The sequence below is a fragment of the Pelobates fuscus genome, chromosome 9, assembly GCF_036172605.1.
Source record: "Pelobates fuscus isolate aPelFus1 chromosome 9, aPelFus1.pri, whole genome shotgun sequence".
Taxonomy (NCBI): domain Eukaryota; kingdom Metazoa; phylum Chordata; class Amphibia; order Anura; family Pelobatidae; genus Pelobates; species Pelobates fuscus.
The window spans coordinates 160,803,151-160,820,799 of record NC_086325.1 but is presented as its reverse complement, the minus strand read 5'-3'; the positions used below and the strand labels follow the sequence as shown (position 1 = coordinate 160,820,799).

Sequence of the window (17,649 nt, the reverse complement as noted above, 5' to 3'; positions counted from 1 at the left end):
TTAATGTAGGTGGTCTTGTTGTCATTACTATTTGTATTAATGGTATTAGTGTCATTTTTGCCCATATAAAAGCGTTTTAAGGTGGCATTCCTAACGAACTTATTAATATCAATATATGCCAGGAAGGGATCATACTTTTTGGTTGGGGCAAACTTTAGACCTTGTTTCAATATATTCATTTGAGTGTTATTCAGAGGTTTTCCTGATAAGTTAAAAATACCGGTAGGGCTTTTATTACTATCGTTGTCTAAAATATCTCTATTCTTCCTTTTTTGTTCTCTTCTACCAGATCGTCTTCCTCTAAATCTCGTTTGCGACTTTTGATGGGTGTGATGTTCAAACGATTTGTGTGTTTCTCTCTGTTTGTGCGGATTTCTAAAAAAGAAGTCTCATCAAATGGTTCGCAGAATGAGAGTGCATGGTATCTGTTGTTTTTTATATCATCTATTGGTGAGCTTGGTTTAACTTCTTCGTGTCTGTGGTGTGTTCTAGTGGTCTAACTCTTTCCCATGAGTTCTTTCTTTCTCTGGGTTTGAATTTGGGTGAATCAGGTATGTAAGTGAATTTGTGTGTTTTGGGTCTCACTATTAGGGGTGATTCGTCTGTGCTATGTTTGTAGTTATATCTGTAATGGTCTCTTCTGTTAGTGATTGGGTGTGCAGAGGTCATACTTGACTTGGTTTCAAAAGATTTTTTTAGGGGTTTCTCTTCGTGATTGGTCCGTGGTCTGTAGTTTCTATTAGGTGGCTCTGTGAATTTTTTCGGTGATCTGTATCTTTGGTATGTTTTGTACTGGGGAAAGTGTTGTTTCTGGTAGTCATTACTCTGCAGTCTTCTTTGTCTAAAGTAGTTCCTATTTGGAGCCGTGTATGTATTCTTTGTGTGACCATCATCGTTTCTCCATTTGTTTGAGAGTTGTGTTTTTCTTGTGTTGTAAGTGCGTACTATTTTAATACATTTAGACTTTTATCTTTTATTATTTTATACTATTACTTTTTTATGTCCTGTTAACTACCTGGTGCCATCATATCCTTAGGTGGGGATAGTACCACCCATGCTGTGAAAACTAGAGCAGGTCCTTGCTCTACAAATTGTAAGTACATTACTTTATCCTATTACCCTGATTTTATAGTACTTACTACACCATCAGAGCGTTTTTCTCTTTTATCCCCATTGCGCATTTGGAGGACCAATACCATCTTTACCATCCTGTATCCTTAGACGGGGATTATACCGTCCACGCTGAAAATAGTAGAGCTCTTATATAGCTCTACCGTATGTGAGTGTTTTTCTTACAGTTACCGAGCACAAATATTTACACTGTTATATACTGTATTGCACTATTATTTTTTTCTGTTTTATTATTTCGAGGTATTTTACCAACTATTCCTCGCAGAGGTGTATGTATGTATAATATTTTGGGCGCAGTATACGCCATATTTTATATTTTCTGTTTCACCATAACACAAGGTTTGGGAATCCTTGTATTGTATACAGCAGCCCCTATTGTTATTTTATGTTATAGCGAGCGCCTATATACCCTGTTTTTTCTTCATGTCTTACCATGTGTCTGGTGAAACAAAAATCTCCTAAAGAAGGGGGTGGGTGACACACCACCTTCTACATGCAGCCCTCGTGCATTATGGGAAATAAAGGTGTCAGCATTGGGGCACGCCCCGTTGCTAAGAGGCAGGTAACTAAGGAGATGGGCTGGCAAAAAAGAAAATATTTAATAGGTCCATCAATTGCCTCCTGTGGTGCCTTAGAGCCTTGCATCCTAGCAGGGGGCAATCTAATTGCAGGAAATGACCCAGGGAGGGGAAAAAATAAAAATGTTAAAAGCCAAAGATGTTTGTGTGTCTTTAGTTGGAGTGGGGACTTGGAAGGGAGTCTCCCAAATGTACCCTAGATGCAGCTCCTCCTACTACGCCAACAGCAGAGCCATGCTCTCTGGCAGTCTAAGAACATGAAAAACGGTTAGTGTTTTGTTGTATTCCCTTTTTATTTTTACACCTGCAGCCATAATTGTATTTTCTGTGTTGTTTTCAGTTCCTGTTAAACTTAATAAACTTTCAAAAACTTTGTTTATTTTAAGCTCACATAACTAGTGACACCCCACAAACGCCTATCTTCCAACTCCGGTGTCCAAAGAATGGCAATAGAGAAAATCTCCATTATAGATACAAGAGAAAACTGCTAAATGATGTGTGCTGATATGTTTCAGACTGGGTAGGTAACCTGCAGCAGAGCACAGAATCATGGGAGAGCAGTTGAAACGTTTACAGTAAGTCATTTGGATGTTTACAATGAGACCATAATGAAACGAGCCCACATTGTAGGAGGTAGAAATGTAATCTCTTTAATTCACTGCATAGACAGAATGTAAAAACAGATTACAAAATACACTAACTATACGAAAAGCAAATAGTTACCATTAAATTCAAAGTCAAACAGGCAGTTTAAAATTTTTTAAAAAGCATGGTTTGCACACAGCCGTAGATTTAATAGCTACCCCTGGCAAGGCAGATATTTGACAATTTCTCAGCCAGCCCTTCGGCATTGCCACAGTTAGTATGTACCCACATCCCTAAATTGGAGACACAGCATCAAACAAACAGAGTTCATCCTTCTTCACAGTATAGCTAGTTACCAATGTTTGTCAAACTTCTATCCAATTCTAATAAATACCATTCTACAATACAATATAAAAACAGTTCATGAAAACAGCAATTGGATGTTATTGTGCAGTTATTATTTAACTAAATAAAACATTATCAAAGACAGTTTTGAATAACTGGCTACAAAAAAAACTGGGATAGCAATTGTTTTGCGGCTGTCATTACTAAGTGACTAGAGTTTATTCAATTTTTTTTAGAGACATCATTGTGCTGGAAAAGGAGGGGGGTGGGCTGCATTAAAACACACAGCAGCAGTTATTCCTAAATACGTTGATTTTACTACTGACCTGAGATGTTCTGTAGCTTTCATTATAAGAAAGCTGAAATATAATGAGCGCCCTAGCATCCAGCAATGAGGAATATAAATGCAGCATTGATTTAAGAAAATGATAAATCCAGAGACCAGATATCAGTGTAGCGCTAGGTCCCATTTTCGCTATGAATCTGGCCATGCAGATTTACATCCTGAAGCTTTCCCGTTTATAGATTAGTAAAAGGTGACAGAATGAGATTGATAACCAGCCCTGAGCAGCAGGAACCTGGTGACCATAGTGCAAAATCCCTTCAACCATTAGTGTTAAAACCAGCATTTTGTCCAGTCATTACACAGACACTCAGGTAACACTTTTACAATGTTATTGTCGGGGCAGACATGATTCCAAATTTCAGTAAGCAAACTGTAGTGTGAGATGTTTAACCCCTTAAGGACACACGACATGTCATGATTCCCTTTTATTCCAGAAGTTTGGTCCTTAAGGGGTTAAACAGCTCGTACTTGTTTCACGTTAGTATGTAGCAGGCGGCATGGCTGCCGTCATAAGGTTACGTAATTTAGGGGGGGTTCATTTATTAAGAATTGCACTTTTTTTAGGCCAGAACGGCAAACAATTCTCCCATTGAGCTATCTTTACAGCTTGTTAATGTGGCATAAAATCTCCAATTTCTTCACAATTTCATTGTTTAATAAATCTTTTAATAAGATACAACAACAAAACGAGCAGCTTGCCATCACTTTGACTACAATTCTCACTACCCCCAGTCATGTCATCCCTTATTCTGCACTGTTTTACAGCCTTAAAAACCAAGTACAGTGAATCGGGAGAAACAGCAACAACTCATGGTGTCCACAAACAGTCCGTTATCCTTTGTAATGACCTTGCTTGCATCAGAAACCAATGCCAACAGCAGCAAAGGAGTTACAGTATTTCTCATTGCCTTTTAAAGTATTCATGATTATTAACGTTTAGATCAATGATAAAGCATATTCTCTATATGACCACTTGTTCACTGTAAATAGACTGATCAGAGAGTGAAACATGTGCTATATTAGGGCCCCTTAGAGTTTTTCCATTAATGCACAACGAATTAAATAAAACAATTCCCCACTGAAGGAGAGCAAAAAACAGGTCGCAAGAGAGTTCTGAGAACGGACAACAGCTCAATTAGCTTGCCCTTCGGTGGGTGTCGGCTCAGATCTCAAGCTGGTTTTAGCTCAACTTGTGCCATTAGAGAGACAACCAGGACATGCATCTCAGACTTATTCCACCCACAAGGGCAGAACAGTTCTAAAATACAGGCCAGCTCTCTCTGCACGAGAGATACAGTAACCCCAGACGATCGTTTCAACCTTGTTGTTAGGCATCATCAGTGAGGTATAGCCAATATCACTCTAGGCACTGCGAGCCTACTGAAACCCCACATAATCTTCAAAACACTTACTGGAGGGATAGATCCTGTACAAGAAGCCCTTAGACACAAAGAGGTAAGTGAATACACCCCTCTGCAAACACAGAATAGAATTCAAAGTACCGTAAGTAACGTCTGTGTTTCACTGTAGGAAATGTTTTTTTAAACATTTGTTAAAATTTGCTAATGTAGGATGCGTACAGAATAGTTTTGTTTTCCTGACAATGAAAAAACATTTTTGAAAGAGAAAAAAAAAAAACCACAAACTTGAAAAGTCTGAAAGAAAAATGTTAAGAACAAAAATGTGATTTTTAGAAAGAGTTTTCATAATCTCAAGCACCCAAAAAACCTTTAGTCTGACATTTTGTTCATCAATTTATAGAAAAGATACTCAGATCCTGATGACTCTTCCTTTTTCACCCTGGTTTTTCTCACAGGACTGCAAAGATTTTTGTTGTAAAAAAAATATCACTGCAAAAATCCAGTTAAAATTAAAAAAAAATACCAGAACCAATCCTGGAAATTAATTTGTTAAATCTAAAAGGTGTACGTTTCCCACGGATGGCGATCTCCGGCGTTCTTGATAGTTTTTATGGCGTTTCTGCCTTTTCTTCATCTGGTTGCTTCTTAGCCTGTTGAAGTTTTGCATAAGTGATGGCGTCTCCCCTGTAACGCAACACAGAAATAATTGGTTATCAAAGGAACGGAAAAGTTTCAGATCAATAAAAGTTTTATTATATATGTCTGCAATTAACAATAAGCTTAGCCCTGGAAATATAAGATTCAGATCACAAGCTGTGATGCAATGACAGAAAGTTGGACCTGAAGGGCGCAAGTTCTATATATATATATATATATATATAAAATAAAAAAAACTTACGGAAAAAATTGAGTTAAAACAAAGAAAAAAAAATTGAAAAAAATCTGCCGTTGGCAGCAGTTTGGAATGGACCATGTATAGAACTGCATCTGAACCATAGAAACGATATACAGCAGGAAGGACCTGATCTCTATAGAGACCAGTGATGGCCAACAGCAGATATCGTTCGGGTTTCGCCAAGCACCAGTAGTCCGCAGACATAAACAGTGCCACAGTTTGCAGATCAAACCAGCTTTAGCTAGAATATCTATATTCTTACTTTTTCCCCAGTGAAGAGAGGCCATATAGCACTCCAGCAGCGAAGGCGATAGCATTGCCAAAGAGGGTGGTTAGTGTTAGACTGAGAAAAACTGGGAAGATTGCCATCCTGTGGTGAAGAAAGTGGAATGCAGGTTTTAAAAACACAAAGGATACGAGAAATCTCAATTATTTATATTTTTCTGACATAATCCACATTGCTGTATAATAGATAAAACAAGACACATGGCCACACCTTTCCACTCTAATAAACTCTTTTCAGACAGTTACTGTTGACAGCACAAATAAAGTTTAAATAAACACACACACACATATATATATATATATACACATTCACACATACTTTAAACAAAGGATGGTGCAACAATCTGAGGTTTGTGTGTGAAGCTTGCCACCTAGTGGGCTATAATTAACTTTCAGTATAACAGCAGGGTAGGCCAGCTAGTCAAGTGATGAAGATTTTTTTAAGAGGTTTCAGATATTGCTGTCTGAGTGATCTAGAAGGACTAAGTCAATTTTGGACCCTGGTCCTGCTGCTATGGTTAGTAAGCTTGCAGAACTGCTTTGTTAAACTGCATTGCAAAAATTTGCACTCCTGATATCAAACCTCCTGTGGTGGGAGATCTGCAAGATACAGAATTATCTATTATTTTTAGTGAAGATCGGAGTGTATATGGATCAACACGTAGTATGGGCTCTGTTCTTGTTTGATATTTACACTCAGTAATACAAAGGCAGATATTTGGGGGGGGAGGGGGAGGAGGGAGCTGTGCATTATGGGAAACGTCATTCAATATTACATTGTCTAGTCTAAACATGTAACAATTCTGATTGCAAATAAAATGTATTTCTATGCTCTACACACCGTGTAAACGGTCACAGACAATAACAATAATAAAAATGACATACATAAGTGTGACATTTAAAACAACCAAGAATACAAATGAAGAATAAAACAGAAACATAGTGTGTATGTATCTATATATATATATATATATATATATATATATATCAATCTATCTTTATCTCTCTATCAAATCAGGGATACATACAAAATGATGTAAATGTACACACGTTGAATTTTTATGTATTAATTCACCCTATGCAGAAATATTGGCAAAATAAAACATTTTACAGGTTCCATGCTCTCCCTCGTCTTACAGAGTCTGAAATTTTAGGAAGAATTTAATCTTTACCCGCAATAAAAGAACGCCTTCTGCCAGGGTTTCAGCTTGTCCGCCTTGTTAGAGATTGTGTTCGCAAATTCAACAAACTGACAGCAAAACGGAGCTTCGCAGAGAAATAGCACAAAGGCATTTAGCCTGGAAAATAAAAGAACGTGCGTAAAAAGGAGAAATCTGACCATTTTGGTACAGAGGTAAGACGTACAGTAAAGAATGCTGTAAAAGTGGTCCTATCATACAAAGCTTGAGATTGTCTGTTTAATGTGACTCTTTTAAAGCTATCCTGCAGATAGATTTAGGGACCTCAAGGTTTCAGAGACTACAAACAGATTCCATTGATGCTCTGACAGGCAAAGTTCTGTGAAACTTGAAATTGTGGTTTAGTGAACGAGTGAGTGTGCTGGATCTTGTATGTCATAACAGGGGCCACTTTGTCTGATCTGCCATGAGAGGAGGCCACCAACAGCTCCATCGACTTAATCTCCTCACGCTGTTATACTATTCACCAACAGATGGCAGCTAAGCTACATTTATTATCCAACAATAGAATGTTTATATTTCTTGCTGGAACATCCAGTATGGTGCAATAAAATTCAATGCTAGTTCCGAGGTAAACTTAGTGTCCAAGTCATGAGAAATAATAGTTGGGCTAGTGCTCCAATAAAGGAGGACATGACTGCCAAATGTGTGTGTAAGTTCCCGTACCCTCCCCACACCTGTCAGAGAGGTGGTAACATTGTGATAACAGTTAAATGCGGTCTCCTGCAGCTTCAAGGATACAGAGCACTTCCATGTATATGAAGGAATATGATTTGTTATTGCGCTGGAGAGAGGGATTCACCCAACTCTCCCCCCATTGGGCCACATACTTTGGTAGAGATGGCTCAACCGGAGAAATCAGTATATTGTAGAGATCTGAGATGAAGTGCGGGGTCCTTCAGGGGACATGCAGATGGTTTCTACTGAATTTGTTCTCTCCACAGTAGATGAGTGTTCTGAATTTAAGATATGTACAGCCTAAGTTGAAATTAACTAAACTTGTGGACAAAACCGGTGTAGCAAATTTCTAATTTTACGTCAATACAGCCAGACTAACATAGCCGAGTTGGAGAATTGTTCCAGTACGGCTTTGTGGCCTAGAATCTGACATCCACTGTGTATAAACTCTGTATTGATTAACCCATTAGATACATTGCTGTCAATGGGCCAGACTACCCTTCCCAATACATTTCGATCCATGCATTGTAAAGTACCTCCTCTGGCATTAGAACTCTAAATGAAATATAGTCAATGGCTTTGTTAGGGATAAAATTATCTGCGGGGCTGGACTATAGGGGTGTTGGGTTGCCTATATACTCACATCATCCACACTCCAGCTGCTATATTTAGTGGATTGATGGTAACGCAGTTCCACAAACCGGCTATGGCGCAGGCTGAAAAAAAAACAACAAACATTAAAAAAAAAAAAAAAAAAATCAAATAATAAAATTCCAACAACACATAATGTACAATCAATAATTCAACTCTCCATACTGCTTATAAACAACCACACGTGCTAGATACAAGCATGGCAGGATAATTCACTAAAACATGAAATTTAAATTCAATAGTTATGGTTGGAGTGGGGCTATTTTGGCCTTAAATATAAAATTCACTTTGAATTACGGTACCCATAATTAACACTTCAGTGAATAGCCCTGACTATTTCTTATAAAAGACAATATACATACAGTAAAATTATTTACTAGTAAAAATAATAATTACTATTGTACAGAGGTTCCAAGATTAGGTGGGGAAAATAGAATGCTACAGTTCTTTAAAATATAGAGGTATAGGTCATTTGGAATGTGAAATGCTGTATTTATAGTTAATGCACAGCCTAAATCCCCCTCTGAGAAAGCAATGGGGGCTACTTGTTGAATGTAATACTCTCAGAACAGGATTCAGGTTGCACATACTGTTACCTTTTTCTCAATAAAAAAAAAACAGCAGCCATTGATGGACTCACCTGTGCTAAATCAGGCAGGGTATAAAACGTTCTTGGACTGCTGAACAGGTTGAAAGAACAAAGTTCTGAAGCAAAAAAGTCTAATTGTGGTACCCCAGATGTGTGCATGGCAGCTAAGCATGGCACATAACAGGGAACAGCAGGGACAGCCGTCACTAATCGATGGTAAGTGGCCATAAATACTAAAACTGTGCTTACAGTGAAATATCTTATCATTGACATGTATTAACAAAACATAAATATTCAAAAAAAAATCAACCATTAAAAATCCACAAAAGACTTGCAGGATAATGATGACAAGGACACTAAAAGGATTTTACACTAAACCCCCAAGGAAACAAGCAGCCCCACGTTTCCAGACTAAGATGTCAAACATTGCTCTTGGTTACACAGACATAATTTGTTAACTCTTTAAAAAAGAAAGAAAAAAAGATGGCATAAAAAACAACCATTTACTGTTCTCAAAATGTACCTACCAAAACTGCACGCTCTAAATGTGTTGCTTCCACTATGCACACCAGTATAGAATAAATCTATATTATTTAAGCTTGCAGGGGGTTCTGGACAGTAATAGTAACTATATACACCACTCTGAAAGCAGTAAACCTGTAAAGCAATATTATCACAAAAACTACAATTGTCAACCGTAGGCTAGAAAAGCAAGATGGCTACTCTGTAGCCTTACATTTGCAGACTCGTCTTTTCTTTTACAAGAATGCAGAGATCCCAGAAATGCTAAAGCATTCATCCTGATGTACTTTATATTTCTTTACGCAGAGTAATGGACACAAGAGATAACTACAGATCTAACAGCAAAATACAGGTTTTCTCCAAGAAGAAGAATTTCCTGTGTCTCTACGTGGAAAACCGCATTCCTGGAACACAAAAGCTGCCTTGGCCTTTGGGGACCTAGCTCGGCTTTGTCACAGCACCCACATGTTCATTAAACATGCATGGTTTCCTATTCATACGATACACGCACGGTTCTCGTCTGACAGCGCTCAGTAGGAGTGTCGCTTGACATTTCTCCCAAGTGAAATATCAGCTGCCGGGGAGGGGAGGAAAGAGACAGGGTATAGCTGGGGGAAATACTGTGTTTATAAGAAAACAGCATGCTCTATAGCTTAGTACATAATATCAGTGGGTGGCTAACCACTGCAGCTATATACATCAGTGATGTTACATTTTTTACATGCTGGGTTCCTCTAGCATGCAAAGGACTGTGGGCATCGTAAAACGGTTTCAGGATCAAGTATCTCAGCTCAATATATTTACAGCCAGTCAACCAGGTTGTTTACAGGAAGATTTAGGCTGGCGATGTAAATCTTGGCACTAAAGATGCTGGTGTACTAACTTTTCACATAATGCTTTTTTGGCTTGAAGGCTGGCAGAGAATCTTGTGAAAAGTAGATCACAATTATACAGTTGTGCCAAGGTCAATTTGGCTGCTGTGGTGCTAAATCTCACATGTCGTAAAGGTCTGGCCTATTCATGATTTCTAATGGTCTGGTGAATTTGCAAATTCCTCTTTAACTCTCCAGATATTTCTAGAAGCTCTGCAGGGGGAAAGAAAGTTAAATAAACTGTACCTGTAGCCTAAAATCCAATATATAAAACTCTATTAATGCAGCAAGGGGAAAAAAGCCAATATATTTTCCATTTAAAATACATAAAGGATTTTACTGTTTTTACAATGCAGAATTTGGATGCCAATATAGCTCAAATAAATCAATATATTAAAAAAAAATCTGAATTGTTAGTTGAAATTTGACGTGAAGTGGATTTGTTTCTGTGACTGATCTATGTACAAAAATAAATAAACAAGCAGGTAAATAAATTCTCTATATTGTCTCTCCTATGGGACAGAAGGGATAAGTGTTAGTGAAATCAATGACTAACTCTTTGTACTATTATTCACTACTTGGGACTGCGGCCAGCAAAGTGAAATCTGTGAATTGACCTCAAAGTAATGAATTCATGGCCAAATTTGAAACAAACTTGAGTTTAATAAGTGTCCAAGGTACATTTTAGTCTTTTTTTTTTTTTTTTGTAGCATGCATTGAAGAATTTGAAGACAATCTCCGAATGTGCACCCTTTTGGCTTGAATATAGAAATGTAGCAATTTGTAATGCACAATCCAAGCTTGGCAAAGAGTCCCTTTATCTAAATAGATAAGTAGACAAATAATGGCTTTGGCATTAATACTGGAACAACTGGCTTTTTTGTTAACTTGTGTTTATAAAGCAATGTCAGACTCCACTACACAAACTGCAAGTCACAAATATAAACAAAGAGCCCATGTGATAGATTAGTCATATAGTCATTTTGTACCTCCCCAAATGAGTCAGTATCTACAACCCTCACACAATGTGACCGGTTACATAACAACTCCAGTTATCTCTGATCACCCAGATATCTATGTCTTACAAGACACAATAGCCCACTATGGCTCAAAACTAAGATTTGTATTTTTTTCCCACATAGAACTGCAAGAAAGAAATGCAATTTTGGGTCAGTTGTGTAAAAAGTATGGTTTAAATACCCAAGCTAGTAAAAATAATATTCTGTTTAAGCTCATGCGGAGTTGATTTTCAACTTAGTGATTAGAAATGTCCCAATTCTTTCAAAGCCGAAGTGATTTGGGATACATTGTAACTTTAAAAGCATTCTATGATTGCCATACTTACATATCCCGCCAACGACCCCAGCTAGCCGGCACAGCCATCGGTACCACCAGGTCATACCGTCATCCTGAACTTGAGCTGCTGGTTCCACTGGGGCGGTAGCGTCTGGCTCCACGTTGTTCATCCCTCCAGGAGTCCCAGTGAAGGTGTTTTAGCTGGGATACCCAGACTCCTTAGTCTGTCCTTCCTTGTAGTGTTGTAGCCGTTCCCAGAGTGGATTCTAGGGTAATAGCTGCATTCCTGAATGGTGATGACCCTTTGGGTTTTCAGAAAAATAAAAAAAACATTTTCTTAAAGCATGAACTGGGTATATACTCAGTCACTGTCACTGTGCAGCATCTACGTGACAAACTTCCCCTAGTTAAATCACCCCTGGACCCTAAATCACAGCACTGTAACATAGTGTGAGTTCAAACTGTACACATCTCCCTCCACCAAAACCACTGTAAAGGAAGTGCTCCCTGATATAAATCTCTGTACTGTGAGTGCTACTATATCCTACTCACCTCCAAAAATCTACATACTTTATCTCACTGTCCCTCAGCCTGTCCCCCCCACGGCCTGAGTTCACACTCAGCCTGCCTCCCCCCACTGCCTGAGCTCACACTCAGCCTGCCTCCCCCCACTGCCTGAGCTCACACTCAGCCTGCCTCCCCCCACTGCCTGAGCTCACACTCAGCCTGTGCCCCCCCCACTGCCTGTGCCTCAGTCAGTAAGTATACACTCACTCAGTCTCAGTCAGTAAGTATACACTCACTCAGTCAGTATACACTCACTCAGTCAGTCTCAGTCAGTAAATATACACTCAGTCTCAGTCAGTGTACACTCAGTCGGTATACACTCACTCAGTCGGTATACACTCAGTCAGTCGGTATACACTCAGTCAGTCGGTATACACTCCGTCTCAGTCAGTCAGTATGCACTCAGTCAGTATGCACTCAGTCAGTAAGTATACACTCAGTCAGTCTCAGTCAGTAAGTATACACTCAGTCAGTCTCAGTCAGTAAGTATACACTCAGTCAGTCTCAGTCAGTAAGTATACACTCAGTCAGTCTCAGTCAGTCAGTATACACTCAGTCTCAGTCAGTATACACTCAGTCTCAGTCAGTATACACTCAGTCTCAGTCAGTATACACTCAGTCTCAGTCAGTATACACTCAGTCTCAGTCAGTCAGTATACACTCAGTCTCAGTCAGTCAGTATACACTCAGTCTCAGTCAGTCAGTATACACTCAGTCTCAGTCAGTCAGTATACACTCAGTCTCAGTCAGTCAGTATACACTCAGTCTCAGTCAGTCAGTATACACTCAGTCTCAGTCAGTCAGTATACACTCAGTCTCAGTCAGTCAGTATACACTCAGTCTCAGTCAGTCAGTATACACTCAGTCTCAGTCAGTCAGTATACACTCAGTCTCAGTCAGTCAGTATACACTCAGTCTCAGTCAGTCAGTATACACTCAGTCTCAGTCAGTCAGTATACACTCAGTCTCAGTCAGTCAGTATACACTCAGTCTCAGTCAGTCAGTATACACTCAGTCTCAGTCAGTCCGTATACACTCAGTCTCAGTCAGTCAGTATACACTCAGTCTCAGTCAGTCAGTCAGTATACACTCAGTCTCAGTCAGTCAGTATACACTCAGTCTCAGTCAGTCAGTATACACTCAGTCTCAGTCAGTCAGTATACACTCAGTCAGTCAGTCAGTATACACTCAGTCAGTCAGTATACACTCAGTCAGTCAGTATACACTCAGTCAGTCAGTATACACTCAGTTTCAGTCAGTATACACTCAGTTTCAGTCAGTATACACTCAGTTTCAGTCAGTCAGTATACACTCAGTTTCAGTCAGTCAGTATACACTCAGTTTCAGTCAGTCAGTATACACTCAGTTTCAGTCAGTCAGTATACACTCAGTTTCAGTCAGTCAGTATACACTCAGTTTCAGTCAGTCAGTATACACTCAGTTTCAGTCAGTCAGTATACACTCAGTTTCAGTCAGTCAGTATACACTCAGTTTCAGTCAGTCAGTATACACTCAGTTTCAGTCAGTCAGTAAGTATACACTCAGTTTAAGTCAGTCAGTAAGTATACACTCAGTTTAAGTCAGTCAGTAAGTATACACTCAGTTTCAGTCAGTAAGTATACACTCAGCCAGTCAGTAAGTATACACTCAGCCAGTCAGTATACACCCAGTCTCAGTCAGTCAGTATACACTCAGTCTCAGTCAGTCAGTATACACTCAGTCTCAGTCAGTCAGTATACACTCAGTCTCAGTCAGTCAGTATACACTCAGTCTCAGTCAGTCAGTATACACTCAGTTTCAGTCAGTATACACTCAGTTTCAGTCAGTATACACTCAGTCTCAGTCAGTCAGTATACACTCAGTCAGTATACACTCAGTTTCAGTCAGTATACACTCAGTTTCAGTCAGTATACACTCAGTTTCAGTCAGTCAGTATACACTCAGTTTCAGTCAGTCAGTATACACTCAGTTTCAGTCAGTCAGTATACACTCAGTTTCAGTCAGTCAGTATACACTCAGTTTCAGTCAGTCAGTATACACTCAGTCTCAGTCAGTCAGTATACACTCAGTCTCAGTCAGTCAGTATACACTCAGTCTCAGTCAGTCAGTATACACTCAGTCTCAGTCAGTCAGTATACACTCAGTCTCAGTCAGTCAGTATACACTCAGTTTCAGTCAGTATACACTCAGTTTCAGTCAGTATACACTCAGTCTCAGTCAGTATACACTCAGTCTCAGTCAGTATACACTCAGTCTCAGTCAGTCAGTATACACTCAGTTTCAGTCAGTCAGTATACACTCAGTTTAAGTCAGTCAGTAAGTATACACTCAGTTTAAGTCAGTCAGTAAGTATACACTCAGTTTCAGTCAGTAAGTATACACTCAGCCAGTCAGTAAGTATACACTCAGCCAGTCAGTATACACCCAGTCTCAGTCAGTCAGTATACACTCAGTCTCAGTCAGTCAGTATACACTCAGTCTCAGTCAGTATACACTCAGTCTCAGTCAGTCAGTATACACTCAGTCTCAGTCAGTCAGTATACACTCAGTCTCAGTCAGTCAGTATACACTCAGTCTCAGTCAGTCAGTATACACTCAGTCTCAGTCAGTAAGTATACACTCAGTCTCAGTCAGTAAGTATACACTCAGTCTCAGTCAGTCAGTATACACTCAGTTTCAGTCAGTCAGTATACACTCAGTCTCAGTCAGTCAGTATACACTCAGTCTCAGTCAGTATACACTCAGTCTCAGTCAGTCAGTATACACTCAGTCTCAGTCAGTCAGTATACACTCAGTTTCAGTCAGTCAGTATACACTCAGTTTCAGTCAGTCAGTATACACTCAGTCAGTAAGTATACACTCAGTCTCAGTCAGTCAGTATACACTCAGTCTCAGTCAGTCAGTATACACTCAGTCTCAGTCAGTCAGTATACACTCAGTCTCAGTCAGTCAGTATACACTCAGTTTCAGTCAGTAAGTATACACTCAGTTTCAGTCAGTCAGTATACACTCAGTTTCAGTCAGTCAGTATACACTCAGTTTCAGTCAGTCAGTATACACTCAGTTTCAGTCAGTAAGTATACACTCAGTCTCAGTCAGTCAGTATACACTCAGTCAGTCAGTAAGTATACACTCAGTCTCAGTCAGTAAGTATACACTCAGTCTCAGTCAGTCAGTATACACTCAGTCTCAGTCAGTCAGTATACACTCAGTCTCAGTCAGTCAGTATACACTCAGTCTCAGTCATGTAAGTATACACTCAGTTTCAGTCAGTCAGTATACACTCAGTCTCAGTCAGTCAGTATACACTCAGTCTCAGTCAGTCAGTATACACTCAGTCTCAGTCAGTCAGTATACACTCAGTCTCAGTCAGTCAGTATACACTCAGTCAGTCAGTAAGTATACACTCAGTCTCAGTCAGTCAGTATACACTCAGTTTCAGTCAGTCAGTATACACTCAGTTTCAGTCAGTCAGTATACACTCAGTCTCAGTCAGTCAGTATACACTCAGTCTCAGTCAGTCAGTATACACTCAGTCAGTCAGTATACACTCAGTCTCAGTCAGTATACACTCAGTCAGTCAGTATACACTCAGTCTCAGTCAGTCAGTATACACTCAGTCTCAGTCAGTCAGTATACACTCAGTCTCAGTCAGTCAGTATACACTCAGTTTCAGTCAGTATACACTCAGTTTCAGTCAGTCAGTATACACTCAGTCAGTCAGTAAGTATACACTCAGTTTCAGTCAGTCAGTATACACTCAGTTTCAGTCAGTCAGTATACACTCAGTTTCAGTCAGTCAGTATACACTCAGTCTCAGTCAGTCAGTATACACTCAGTCTCAGTCAGTCAGTATACACTCAGTCTCAGTCAGTCAGTATACACTCAGTTTCAGTCAGTCAGTATACACTCAGTTTCAGTCAGTCAGTATACACTCAGTTTCAGTCAGTCAGTATACACTCAGTTTCAGTCAGTCAGTATACACTCAGTTTCAGTCAGTCAGTATACACTCAGTTTCAGTCAGTCAGTATACACTCAGTTTCAGTCAGTCAGTATACACTCAGTCTCAGTCAGTCAGTATACACTCAGTTTCAGTCAGTCAGTATACACTCAGTCTCAGTCAGTCAGTATACACTCAGTCTCAGTCAGTCAGTATACACTCAGTCTCAGTCAGTCAGTATACACTCAGTCTCAGTCAGTCAGTATACACTCAGTCTCAGTCAGTCAGTATACACTCAGTCTCAGTCAGTCAGTATACACTCAGTCTCAGTCAGTCAGTATACACTCAGTCTCAGTCAGTCAGTATACACTCAGTCAGTCAGTATACACTCAGTCAGTCAGTATACACTCAGTCAGTCAGTATACACTCAGTCAGTCAGTATACACTCAGTCAGTCAGTATACACTCAGTCTCAGTCAGTCAGTATACACTCAGTCAGTATACACTCAGTTTCAGTCAGTCAGTATACACTCAGTCAGTATACACTCAGTTTCAGTCAGTCAGTATACACTCAGTCTCAGTCAGTCAGTATACACTCAGTTTCAGTCAGTCAGTATACACTCAGTCTCAGTCAGTAAGTATACACTCAGTTTCAGTCAGTCAGTATACACTCAGTCTCAGTCAGTAAGTATACACTCAGTTTCAGTCAGTATACACTCAGTCAGTCAGTAAGTATACACTCAGTCTCAGTCAGTCAGTATACACTCAGTCTCAGTCAGTCAGTATACACTCAGTTTCAGTCAGTATACACTCAGTCTCAGTCAGTCAGTATACACTCAGTTTCAGTCAGTCAGTATACACTCAGTCTCAGTCAGTCAGTATACACTCAGTCTCAGTCAGTATACACTCAGTCTCAGTCAGTCAGTATACACTCAGTCTCAGTCAGTCAGTATACACTCAGTTTCAGTCAGTCAGTATACACTCAGTCTCAGTCAGTCAGTATACACTCAGTCTCAGTCAGTCAGTATACACTCAGTCAGTCAGTATACACTCAGTTTCAGTCAGTATACACTCAGTCTCAGTCAGTATACACTCAGTCTCAGTCAGTCAGTATACACTCAGTCTCAGTCAGTCAGTATACACTCAGTCTCAGTCAGTATACACTCAGTCTCAGTCAGTCAGTATACACTCAGTCTCAGTCAGTCAGTATACACTCAGTCTCAGTCAGTCAGTATACACTCAGTTTCAGTCAGTCAGTATACACTCAGTCTCAGTCAGTCAGTATACACTCAGTCTCAGTCAGTCAGTATACACTCAGTCAGTCAGTATACACTCAGTTTCAGTCAGTATACACTCAGTCTCAGTCAGTCAGTATACACTCAGTCAGTCAGTATACACTCAGTTTCAGTCAGTATACACTCAGTTTCAGTCAGTATACACTCAGTCCTCGGCAGTCAGTATACACTCACTCAGTCAGTGTGCACTCACCCCGCTCCCGGTGTCTGAGGACAATAAGCCGATGATCCTCTCTCCACGTCAGTCAGCGCCGAGCTGCATTGTGGGAGGAACTGCCCGGGGGGCGGGACTATGACGTCACTGCATGAGGCTGTCCTGGGACTCCCTCTACAAAGAGAGCACTACCACTCCCATCATCCATAGCAGGGCGACCACAACTCCCATCATCCATAATAAGGGCGCTACCACTCCCATCATCCATAATAAGGGGACCACAACTACCATCATCCATAATAAGAGAGCTACCACTCCCATCATCCATAGTAGGGCGACCACCACTCCCATCATCCATAGC

At 39.8% G+C, this 17,649-nt stretch overlaps 1 protein-coding gene across 2 annotated transcripts; it reads right to left on the bottom strand.

Moving 5' to 3' along the window:
• Nucleotides 1-4,729: 4,729 nt before the first annotated feature.
• CACFD1 (calcium channel flower domain containing 1) lies at nucleotides 4,730-17,395 on the bottom strand. 2 transcript variants are annotated; one of them, XM_063432906.1, is made up of 6 exons: nucleotides 17,324-17,395; nucleotides 11,383-11,635; nucleotides 8,047-8,119; nucleotides 6,699-6,824; nucleotides 5,504-5,611; nucleotides 4,730-5,030 (listed from the first exon to the last, which is right to left on the bottom strand). In XM_063432906.1, exons 2-6 carry the CDS (start codon nucleotides 11,501-11,503, stop codon nucleotides 4,955-4,957), a joined length of 504 nt encoding a protein of 167 aa, XP_063288976.1. In that variant the 5' UTR covers nucleotides 11,504-11,635; nucleotides 17,324-17,395; the 3' UTR covers nucleotides 4,730-4,954. The 2 variants fall into 2 exon arrangements, with proteins under 2 accessions (XP_063288976.1, XP_063288977.1); XM_063432907.1 differs by having other exon boundaries at nucleotides 17,328-17,389.
• Between the last annotated feature and the right edge of the window lie 254 nt (nucleotides 17,396-17,649).